The 12,079-nt window shown below is 42.2% G+C and overlaps 1 protein-coding gene across 1 annotated transcript in view; it reads right to left on the bottom strand.

Annotated features, from left to right (window-relative positions):
* Positions 1-12,079, bottom strand: part of LOC124716743 (microtubule-associated protein futsch-like) — a 281,674-nt gene that overhangs the window by 152,586 nt on the left and 117,009 nt on the right. Inside the window, exons 13-14 of the mRNA XM_047243286.1 lie at positions 4,979-5,104; positions 1,535-1,787 (exon numbers count right to left, since the gene is read on the bottom strand). Coding sequence (XP_047099242.1) covers positions 1,535-1,787; positions 4,979-5,104 — 379 coding nt within the window. The remainder of the gene's footprint in view (positions 1-1,534; positions 1,788-4,978; positions 5,105-12,079) is intronic.

The following is a 12,079-nucleotide window of genomic DNA, read 5'->3' as shown; positions in this document are numbered from 1 at the left end:
CATACGAAAGCGCTGGCAGGTCGATAGAAACACAAACAGACACATACATACACACAAAATTCTAGCTTTCGCAACCAACGGTTGCCTCGTCAGGAAAGAGGGAAGGAGAGGGAAAGACGGAAGGATTAGGGTTTTAAGGGAGAGGGTAAGGAGTCATTCCAATCTCGGGAGCGGAAAGACTTACCTTGGGGGAAAAAAGGACGGGTATACACTCGCGCACGCACACACACACACACACACACACACACACACACACACACACACACACACACACATATCCATCCACACATATACAGACACAAGCGGACATATTTAAAGACCAATATGTCCGCTTGTGTCTGTATATGTGTGGATGGATGTGTGTGGATGGATGTGTGTGTGTGTGTGCGCGCGAGTGTATACCCTTCCTTTTTCCCCCCCCTAAGGTAAGTCTTTCCGCTCCAGGGATTGGAATGACTCCTTACCCTTTCCCTTAAAACCCACATCCTTTCGTCTTTTCCCTCTCCTTCCCTCTTTCCTGATGAGGCAACAGTTTGTTGCGAAAGCTTGAATTTTGTGTGTATGTTTGTGTTTGTTTGTGTGTCTGTCGACCTGCCAGCACTTTCATTTGGTAAGTCACATCATCTTTGTTTTTAGATATATTTTTCCTACGTGGAATGTTTCCCTCTATTATATATATATATATATATATATATATATTGCTTCTTTCAGGTAGTATTTCATTACTGATAACTCCAGTCTAACTACAGTCTCATCACAGGCTTATTCTATCTCATCAGCGGCAGGACCACAGGTAATATCAGTTGTGGCATAAACTGCCTCTGAACATAATTACACAGTGCTACTCAAACATTAATTATCAATTTAAAAACAGAAATCAGACACACTGGGTTATGTCCCTTGTAGCACTGACATTGCGCTATTGAATTATAGATTCCAGACAGATTAAAGAAGTATTAAGAGGGTTAATATTTCAAAAGAAAGACAGTTAACATCTTCTATACACTCAATGCTCTAGGGATTACACCAATTTCAGGAACTTGATGATGACTAAAATTTTGACAGTGCTCCTGAGCATTTATTTAAAATTTATCAAGCCAAGATTACTACTGGACCTCATATCCACCATCACCAGCACAACAGATTCATGTTTCACGATCTTCATCTATTAGACAACAAGGTCCATTGTAAACTTAAACTGTTGCGCCACTGAAGGCGACTAATATTGCTTTGGCATAATTATTCTTTATTAACCCAATTAAGCTGGCATCGAGATTTTAGTCACTAAGAAGTGCCTGAAAATGAGTTCATTTTTTGCAACCAACATAATTATTTGTTCTCTATATGAATAAAGCAGCCCACGGAGCAATGACTTCGCATTAAAATGATGGTATCTATTCGTGTTTAAGTCTCCTTATAACTGTATGGTATATAATTGACAATTCCCTGATTATGGGAATTGTCAGGATATTAATGATTCAAGCATGTTTCTGAAAGGAAAGGAGTACAATGGGGAAACTGTACACAGACAGACCTCTTATAATAATCAGTATACTGTCCAGGAATGAGCGCAACTGGGTAATATCCAATTTTGGGAACATCTTTCGGAACCATTTTCACTGCACGATTATGCGGGTAGTGGATGGTGAACGTCTGCAGATCAAAGCAGCAACGGCGCTGGTCGCGGCGACCACGATTGAATGTGGCATTCCATTCAGCTGCAGACTGGACAGCTTTCTCCTTGGTGTCCTGCTGCCGATTCCCGGTACCTACAAGAGAGGACATTGCTGCAACAGAAGACACACATTCATAAAAAATGTTCTACTATTTTCACGTATTTAACAGACGACCTTTGGAAACACATTAAAGGAACTCGGACTAAGACGTTCAGACGGCCGAAAAAAGAAGAGGCAGATTTTTGAAGTCAGTCAGTATCAGTGTTATTAAGGACAGAGCAACACCTTCACTGGACAAGGAAACTTGACCACTGTCTTGTTCAAGGTATCATCTTGGGAGCTGGATCAAATGGTTCAGGGAAACCACAGAAGATTTAACTCAAGATTGCTCTCAGTTCCTCCTACCTTGATGCACAATTCTGAACTTTTCTTACTTTAACAACAATATAGACAGAATATAGTTAAGTTTCTTCCTGCGACATTTCCTATCGGAGTCTCTTGATCACTTTCTTGGCATTGATTGACGAACATGCAAGCATTCAAAATTTTATTATTAGGTTACTTTAATCAGTGGGAAACAAAAGACATTTTTCCAAAATTTATAATTTTTTCATCATCTGTATCAACAGACTGTAGTAAGCACTAGCCACGTAGGTGCTTAAAATGTGTTTCATAAAAGGCTGCTTCTTCAGGAGTTTTAAAATGAAGAGGTCATGTACACTATGTGATCAAAAGTATCCGGACACCTGGCTCAAAATGATTTACAAGTTCATGGCGCCCTCCATTGGCAATGCTGGAATTCAATATGGTGCTGACCCACTCCCAGCCTTTGTGACAGCTTCCACTCTTGGAGGTATACATTCAATCAGGTGCTGGAAGGCTCCTTGGGAATTGGCAGCACATTCTTCGCAGATTCAGGTCAGGACTCTGTGCAGGCCAGTCCATTACAGGGATTTTATTGTGATGTAACCACTCCGCCACAGGCCGTGCATTATGAACAGGTGCTTGACCGTGTTGAAAGATGCAGTCACCACCCCCAAAATGCTCTTCAACAGTGGAAAGCAAGAAGGTGCTTAAAACATCAATGTAGGCCTGTGCTAGTATAGTGCCATGCAAAACAATAAGCAAGCCACCTCCATGAAAGACACAACCACACCATAACACCACTGCCTCTGAATTTTACTGTTGGCACTACTCACACCCCCCGATGACGTTCACCAGCATTCGCCATACCCACACCCTGCCATCAGATCGCCACAATGTGTACTATGATTCATCACTCCACACAACATTTTTCCACTGTTCAGTCGTCCAATGTTTAAGCTTCTTACACCAAGCAAGGCATCGTTTAGCATTTACTGGTGTGATTTGTGGCTTATGAGCAGGCGCTCGATCATGAAATCCATGTTTTCTCACCTCCCGCCTAACTGTCATAGTACTTGCAGTTGATCCAGATGCAGTTTGGAATTACTGTGCGATGGTCTGGATAGATGTCTGCCTATTACACATTACGACTCTCTTCAACTGTCGGTGGTCTTTGTCAGTTCACAGACGAGGTCTGCCTGTACGCTTTTGTGCTGTATGTGTCCCTTCACATTTCCACTCTACTATCACATCGGAAACAGTGGACCTAGGGATGTTTCGGAGTGTGGAAATCTAGTGTACAGACGTATGAGACAAGTGACACTCAATCACCTGACCACGTTCGAAGTCCGTGAGTTCCACAGAGCTCCCAGTTCTGCTCTCTCACAATGTCTAATGACTACTGAGGTCGTTGATATGGAGTACCTGACAGTAGGTGGCAGCACAATGCACCTAATATGAAAAACGTATGTTTTGGGGGGTGTTCCGATACTTTTGATCACATAGTGTAACAAATACCGAAAATATACAAACATGTGATGCTGTCAACACTGTTGTGTATAAACGAAGATGGCCAGCTACCTATGAAAGTGAAAATATAAAGTCGTCACTGCCCATGAAAGTGCTGACCATAAATGTATTATTGATGCATTACATAAAATAAATATAACTAATGGTTTTCTAAAAAGGTAATAACATTTCTTTGTTACAGCAGGAACATTTGCATGTGTCTTCTCACATTTCATTCCACCTCAAATGCCATCTCAATGCTAAATTTATCATACAAGAAAGTAATCCATTCCTTCACTGCATTCTTCTTGTTCTCATGTCTTTATCCCGCATCGATGCAGGTTTAGCATAGTTATGAACAGATTTACCATGGTCAATTTAATGGGTGGCCTGTCACCACCCCATTAAGACCCCCCCCCTTTTCCCAAGACAGAGTGTGTGCGTGAATTGTGTAACTGAGGCAGGACTTGGGTACCAGCCCGCTATTCACCTAGTGGGATGTGCAAAACTGCCTGAAAAAGACATCTACATTGGCTGGCACACTTACCCTCATCATTAAGCAACTGGGCAGATTTGATTTGGGGCCAGCGCACTGCCCCGTCCGAGAAGCAGAACATTAACACGCACAGTTATCTGGACATGTATATTCCATCCTTGAACTGATTGCAGCAGTAATATAAAGCATAATGGGAACAAAAGTGAGGAAAGGTTGTAGAAAACTGATTGAAATAGCATTGCCAAAAGAGACATACTCAATTCGAAGGATAAGATCAGAGTACAAGTAATAAAATCCAACACTGAAATTCAACTTCCAGGTTGGACCTGTTTTATCTTATGGTCTATATAAGCATTAACAAACTAATGGATGAGGGTTTCATCTAAATTCTAAATTTATACCTAGATCTACTGCTCATGAAAAGCACATAAGTGCATGGCTGAGGGTACTTCTCACTGTAGCACTTATCAGGAATTCTTCCCATTCTGTTTGGATATGAGGTGCACGAAGAAATATAGCTTACATGCCTCTCTGAAGGTTGTAATTAGTTTGGACTAGTCTCTGGGAACCCTACAGAGGTGGTATATAGAGGTTGTAGTATATTACTATAGTCTTCATTTAACACTGATTTTTGAAGTTTTGTAAGTAGGCTTTCATGGGATAGTTTGCGTCTATCTTTAAGTGCCTGTGAGTTCAGTATTTTCAGCATCTCCCACGGGTCAAACAAACCTGTGAAAATTATTGTGTTGTTCTTTGTATACATTGAATATTCCACTTTGGTCATTTTGGTATCAGTACTTTGCCAATCGAGCAATATTATAGGACAGGTCGCATGAGTGTTTTGTACGAAAATTCCTTTGTAAACTGGTTGCACATAGAACTACATATTAAATATAAGAAGTTACTATTACAATACACAGAAAAGTCTGCTTACCTTTCTGCCTAGAGCTAAGTTCCTTTGCCTGGCGATCGCGAAGATATCGGCGATACTCTTCGTACTTGTCCTGGAAATCTGTGTACATGATATCCAACACTTCTGACGAGAGTACTGCAGTTAGACCTATGGGAAGCCAAAGAGAGCAGATTTCACAATCTGAAATATTACAAAACCCAAATGCAAACTATCAATTATAGGCATTTGGCAACTGTCTTGGTAATAAAACTTGGGGTAACCGTAGTGTACACACATTCATTGTGTTACATAGACCTCATCATGGGAGAACTTTCAGAGATGTGGAATGTGTCACAGTATACATCAACACAACACAAGCAAAACATAGGAAATTAATCTCTATAGTATATTAACAATAATCAATCACTATATTGCTCAAGGCTATACATGTTTACGCTGCCTAAATTTAATCAAGCAAATTAGAAATATAGGTGATACTCTGAAAAAAGCTACTGTCTGTCCGCAAGAGAGACGCTGGGGAGAAACTCAGTGGAAAGGAAGAGGAGGAGGAAGAGGAGGATACTTGTCGTCGTTATCATCATCATCATCATCATCATCATCTCATCTACATTCATTTATCAAGTAACTGAATCTTCAACTAGACGTTTCCACCCACACCTATCTTTAGCTCTTCTTAATATAATGACCCGTAATCTTCTTCACTTAACCCGACCACATGCTCGCTGCCTTTCCTCGTGGTCTTTTGCCTACAATTCTGCATTGCAAGATGGTCTTTCCTAAAGTATCCACCCCTTTTCCCAAAATGTGCCAAAGGAACTGGAAGTAGCTTTGGCACAAGAGGATAAACTACTTTTGATGCTAAGTTCTTCTATAATAGAAGCATTGGTTGTTCTCTCTGCCAATGATACGTGCATCTTCCTTCAACACTACATCTTGGAGGAATCAGTCTGGATCTTGTCACTAGTTTTCATGGTCCACATCTTTGTTAACACCGAACATAAATTCCAATATTAGGCACAGTCTGTTCTGAATGCCCTTGTCTGGAGTGTAATCTCGTATGGAAGTGAAGTGTGGACAATAACAGTGCAGACTAGAGAACACAAGTTTTTGAAATGTGGTGCTGCAGGAGAATTTTAAAGATTAGACGGGAAGAGCAGAAGACTAATGAGGTGATACCAAATGAAATTGGGTAAAAAAGAAATATATTGCACTACTCTAGTAAAAAAAGGGATCAGTCAGTAAGACACATGCTGAGGTATGGAAGCTGGTAGAAGTTTTAGAGGTAGACCAGGCAATGACTACAGTAAGCAGGTTCAAATGGATATAAGTTGCAACAGTTATGAAAAGGCTCGCACAGGATACAGCAGCAAGGAGAGCTGCATCAAAGCGACCTTTTGATTGAAGACAATAACACTGCCGACACCCTGGCTGAATGCTGTCAAGCATACCCCAGTACTTCCATGTCTATGTGGTATGCTGATTAACATTTCATCCTTACACGAGCTTATTTTTAGTATTTTCAGTAAAGAAAAAAGTCATTCCAACAGATGAATAATGGTGCCAGTACATTATGCCATTGAGTTAATGGAATGTCTCAGATGAAAATCAGAACACAGCATGCCCAAAGCTGTGCTTAATGCATCTTATGGGCATCTGCCAGACTTTGAGAAAACTCAAATCACTGGGACGGGGGACACATCAACAAAAGGTCGCGAAGATAGTTGTCTGCAGTCAATTACTGCAGAAAACTGCTGATGAGACAAACATAGGACAATAGTGTGGCACAAACAACTGCACCACGAAAGGGTCATAGGATTGTCTGGCTGTTTTTGACAAGTACACATATCAAAGAAGCTGAAATCAGGGCAGAGCTACAGGCAGTGTGTCACCGTAAAACATCGGGATCAGATTATGGGAAGCTGGGTCAAGATATCAAGTTGCATGCATCGTGTACTGCTGGCACTGTTCCACAGACAACAAAGACTAGCATGCAGTAGAGTCAGAGTCAAATGCGATACTGAGTGGCAGTAGGAGTGCTCGGTAATGAGTCTCATTTCCGTTTACAGCGGTCAGATTGACACCGATACATTCGTAAGAAATCTGGCGAAAGTTCACAGGAAGCAGCAATTCTCGAGACCTGTAACCTCTCCAAACAATCCGTAAGCCACCATACAGTACATGGTGGAGAGCACATTGTACCACCACTGGTCAATCTCTTCCATGCTCTACTCACAAATGGAGTGACATAAAAATGACTGTCTGCACGCCTCTGAAAGAGTGTTTCACAAAAAGAACATCATCTTCCCACAGAGGCTTCACGTTTGAGTTCACAGAGCATCACAATGTGCAGAGCTGAGTGTTCGATGACAGGACTGATTTGGCAGTTGTTAGAGGATGGGGGGAGGGAGGCAGAATGCTCACCATGTGGGAAGACTGGCAAAATCTATTGCCATAGCCTTCGTGACCAGAGCACCAATGACGTACTTGAGTAGGATACAGGAAGACTCCACACTGCAGTTAACACCACAAACAGCTAGGGGAATGTAGTGGTCTGCCTGGTCACCTGATTTTTCTCCTAGAGACAGCAGCAAGCATTTTTGTGAACTGACACACCACGTGTTCCGTACACGGCGAGAAACACCTCAATATGACATTTGGAAACAGTTTTCTTGCATCTCACAATGATTGCAAGAGTGTATTCATGGCTACTGCATCATATTTCATACTGACACCGATGTTGGACATCATTCCTGAACAGAATGAAAGTTTACTCACTGCATAAGCAATATGTGATGATCATCTTCACAAATTTGAATACTGGATAGATGTTTCGTGGTGTGATACTTTCCATTTATAGCAGTGTATGTTACTAAGGTGAGCAACGATTCAAAACTGACTAATAACACCAGAGACAGCCTCTACTACATATTACTAACACTACATCCTTCCAACCAGTATGTAAGTTCCAAAACATCTCACGGAAAGGGGAATGGTTCAAATGGCTCTAAGCACTATGGGACTTAACATCTGAGGTCATCAGTCCCCTAGACTTAGAACTACATAAACCTAAGTAACCTAAGGACATCACACACATCCATGCCTGAGGCAGAATTCGAACCTGCGACCATAGCAGTCGCGTGGTTCCGGACTGAAGTGCCTAGAACCACTCGGCCACAGCGGCCAACGGAAAGGGGAATGTAAAGTTTAACACAATTCCTGTGTACTATAACTTCACCCTTCCTGCGAGGAACATTCCCTTAAAAAAGCAGGGATGAAGGCATCCTTCAATACCCTGATGTAATTCGAACCTCTCAGAATGGAATGGATGAAATGAACGCCTCATTATTTCACCACAGCTTGTGATTAATCATCAGTCTGAAGTGTCAGATGTTGAGATATGATATATTGAGCCATAAAAGGACTTTTATGGGGAGTGAGGGTGACTAATATGTCTTCCAGTTGAGCACAATTTTAAGGTGCCTGTGTTTGGTTAGCATTTACATCCATATGACCTGTTGAGTTCTAGACAGACACAACAAAAAGACCATCACATGTTATAGCCGTCGGCCAAGGCCTTCTTCAGCAAAGAAAACAAACACACACACACACACACACACACACACACACACACACACACACACACAAGCAAGCTCACATGACTGCTACTGCCAGCAGCTCCAACCAGAATTGGGCACAGCTGCCTGTGGGAGTGGTCATGTGTATGAGGTATGCTTTCTTGTGAGAATGAGTGTGTGTTTTCTTCACTGAAAAAGGCTTTGGCAAAAAGCTATAATGTGTAACAGTCTTTATACTGGGTCATTTTTACAGAGAGCAGCAATTTATCATTTTCCTAATACTGTGGGTATTCCAACCTGGAGTTTCCATGTTTGAATCTTCATCCATACGCCATTTACAGTGTGTAGTAGAAGGTACTTTGTGTACCACTGGCACTTACCCCTTTTTTTCAGCATGAATGGTTTGCAGCAAGAACAGTTGTTGATAAACTTCCTTATGAGCTCAAATCTCTCTAATTTTGCATTCCTGGTATTTTCTCAAGGTATATATGTATGACGAAGCAATATATCGGCTGACTCTCCTAGAAATAAACACATCACAAAAAGTTTTGCATCTCCCCAATTCCCAGAACTCCTGACGATAGATGTTGACTGTGGATATTGTATCACAGACACAGTCCCACTGACTGTCCAGAGATGTCACTAGAACAAACCAACGATGTAAACAACAATGCATGAGCAACGTCTGTTAGATGGAGTAGGTCCGACAGCCAATCACTTCCAGTCATTCCACCAGGAAGGAGGTACACGGCTCGTGTTGTCTGTACTTCAACCATGCCTAGACAGTCAATACTGTAGTTCGATTGCATCCTCATTGTTACTCTGTGCCAGGGAGGGCTCTCAACAAAGGAAGTGTCCAGGCGTCTTAGTGTGAAGCAAAGCAATGTTGTTCGCACATGGAGGAGATAGAGAGACAGGAACTGTCGATGACATGCCTCGCTCAGGCCGCCCAAGGGCTATTACTGCAGTGGATGACCACTACCTACGGATTATGGCTCAGAGGAATCCTGACAGCAATGCCACCATGTTGATTAATGCTTTTTGTGCAACCAGAGGACGTCATGTTATGACTCAAACTGTGTGATGCACAACTTCACTCCCAACGTCCATGGTGAGGTCAATCTTTCCAACCACGATACCGTGCAGCGCAGTAGATGGGCACAACAACATGCCAAATGGACCGCTCAGGACTGATCTCATGTTCTCTTCACCGATGAGTGTTGCATATGCGTGGACCAGACAATCGGCGGAGACATGTTAGGAGGCAACACGGTCAGTCTGAACGCCTCAGACACACTGTCCAGCGAGTGCAGCAAGGTGGGGGTTCCCTGCTGTTTTGGAGTGGCATTATGTGGGGCCGATGTACACCGCTGGTGGTCATGGAAGGTGCTGTAGCAGCTGTACGATGCGTGAAAGCCATTCTCCGACCGATAGTGCAACCATATCAGCAGCACACTGGTGAGGCATTCATCTTTGTGGGCGACAATTTGTGTCCCCATCGTGCACATCTTGTGAATGATTTCCTTCAGGATAACGACATCGCTTGACTGGAGTGCCCAGCATGTACTCCAGACACAAACCCTATCGACCATGCCTTGGACAGATTGAAAAGGGCTGTTTATGGCTGACGTGCCCCACCAACCACTCTGAGGGATCTACGACGAATCTTTGTTGGGAAGTGGGACAATCTGGACCAACAGTGCCTTGATGAACTTGTGGATAGTATGCCACAATGAATACAGGCATGCATTAATGCAAGGGGATATGCTACTGGGTACTAGAGATACTGGTGTGTACAGCAATCTGGACCACCACCTCTGAAGGTCTCCCTGTGTGGTGGTACAACATGCAATGTGTGGTTAAAAAAAAAAGAGGTGGAAATGATGTTTATGTTGATCTCTATTCCAATTTTCTGTACAGGATCCGGAACTCTCTGAACTGAGGTGATGCAAAACTTTTTTTTTTTTACGTGTGTATATTTCAATAGTAAACCACACCTTTACGTAGAATGCTTCTCTCTTAGCATCAGACACTGGAGTTGGCTGTGCAACTCCGAGACGCTTTTAAGTTTACTTACTAAATGAACATGCTACAAACCGTGTTCTCTTTTTTTGGATAGTCCGTGTCTTTTTAGGTGGATATTTCCCGAGGATTCTTCCACTGAATCTCAGTCTGGCATCTCCCTTAGCTATGATTACGTTTATGTGGCCGTCCCACTCTAAATTGCATTATACACATAATCTAAATCGCACAATATGTATATTCCTAGATGTTTTATGGATGTGACTGCTACCGGCAAACGTTTGGCAATAATGTAATAATACAATAATGGGTCTTTCTGCCTACTTATGTGTAATCCACTGTATTTGTTTATGTTGAGGATAAACTGCCAATCCCTGCATCGAGTATCGATCCTCTGCATGTCGTACTTCACTACAATTTTCTAACATTGCGGCTTCTCTGTACAAAACAGCATCATCCGTGAAAAGCTTGTTAGAGCTTCCAATGTTATCCATTAAGTCATTTATAATTATTCTGAAACGTTACGATCCTACGACATTCCCTCCAGGTAAGATCAAACGACCCATACTCCCAAAGATTTCTCTTCGTTGAGAATGACATGTTTGCTGCAAACTCTTTAATCCAACAATACAGTTGCTCTGCTATTCCGTATGTGCTTATTTTGTTCAGCTGATGTTTTGACTTTCAGAGATGCATTCTCATCTTTTCTAATCTGATCGTTTCCAAACTTCCCCTCAAAATCCAGAATGAATTTTTATATCTGTAGCAGAATGGACAAAACTTTCTGGCAGATCAGAACTGCCTTGATCAACCAGGAAGTTTCAAACCAGTGCCCAATCTGTTGCAGACAGAAAATTCAGTCTGGAAACTATCCTCTAGGCTACAGCTCAGCTATTTCTCTGCAATACGCTTTCTTCCAGGACTACTAGTCCCATAAGGTATGCAGGAAAACTTCTTTGGTGTTTGGAAGTTAGAAGATGAGGGACTGGCGGAAATAAAGCTGTGAGGACAGATTGTGAGTTGTGAGTGGATAGATCAGTCAATAGAACATACGCCTGAAAAAAGCAACAAAGATTCGAATCCCAGTCCAACAGACAGCTTTAACCTCGCAGGAAACTGTCCTCATATGTTTCAAAAGAATAACAGTTTTGTTACTATAAAGGGATCTCCAACAGTTCTACAACATGCCAGATCCATAATAAATAGTTTTAGTTCTATTTCTTTCTGTCTGTCTCTCCGTCCAAGGTGGGACCAGAGATGGGGAGGAGTCATAATTCCATCCCCCCCCCCCATTTAAGCTGCTAAAATCTACCTTCTGCAACTGAAGAATCACTATGGCCATTTCTTTGGGTAAGACTGATCTGTTTTGTCTGCAGATCATCAGTTCCGACTCCACAAACCTCAGTCAGTCACTCCACACCCAATAAACAAGGCATTATCTTGCACGCGTGTGCATGTGGGGAAAAAGAAAGGACACACACACACACACACACACACACACACACACACACACACACACGCGCGC

Source organism: Schistocerca piceifrons, chromosome 9 (genome assembly GCF_021461385.2).
Source record: "Schistocerca piceifrons isolate TAMUIC-IGC-003096 chromosome 9, iqSchPice1.1, whole genome shotgun sequence".
NCBI classification, from domain to species: domain Eukaryota; kingdom Metazoa; phylum Arthropoda; class Insecta; order Orthoptera; family Acrididae; genus Schistocerca; species Schistocerca piceifrons.
This window is presented reverse-complemented; position numbering and strand designations above follow the sequence as displayed.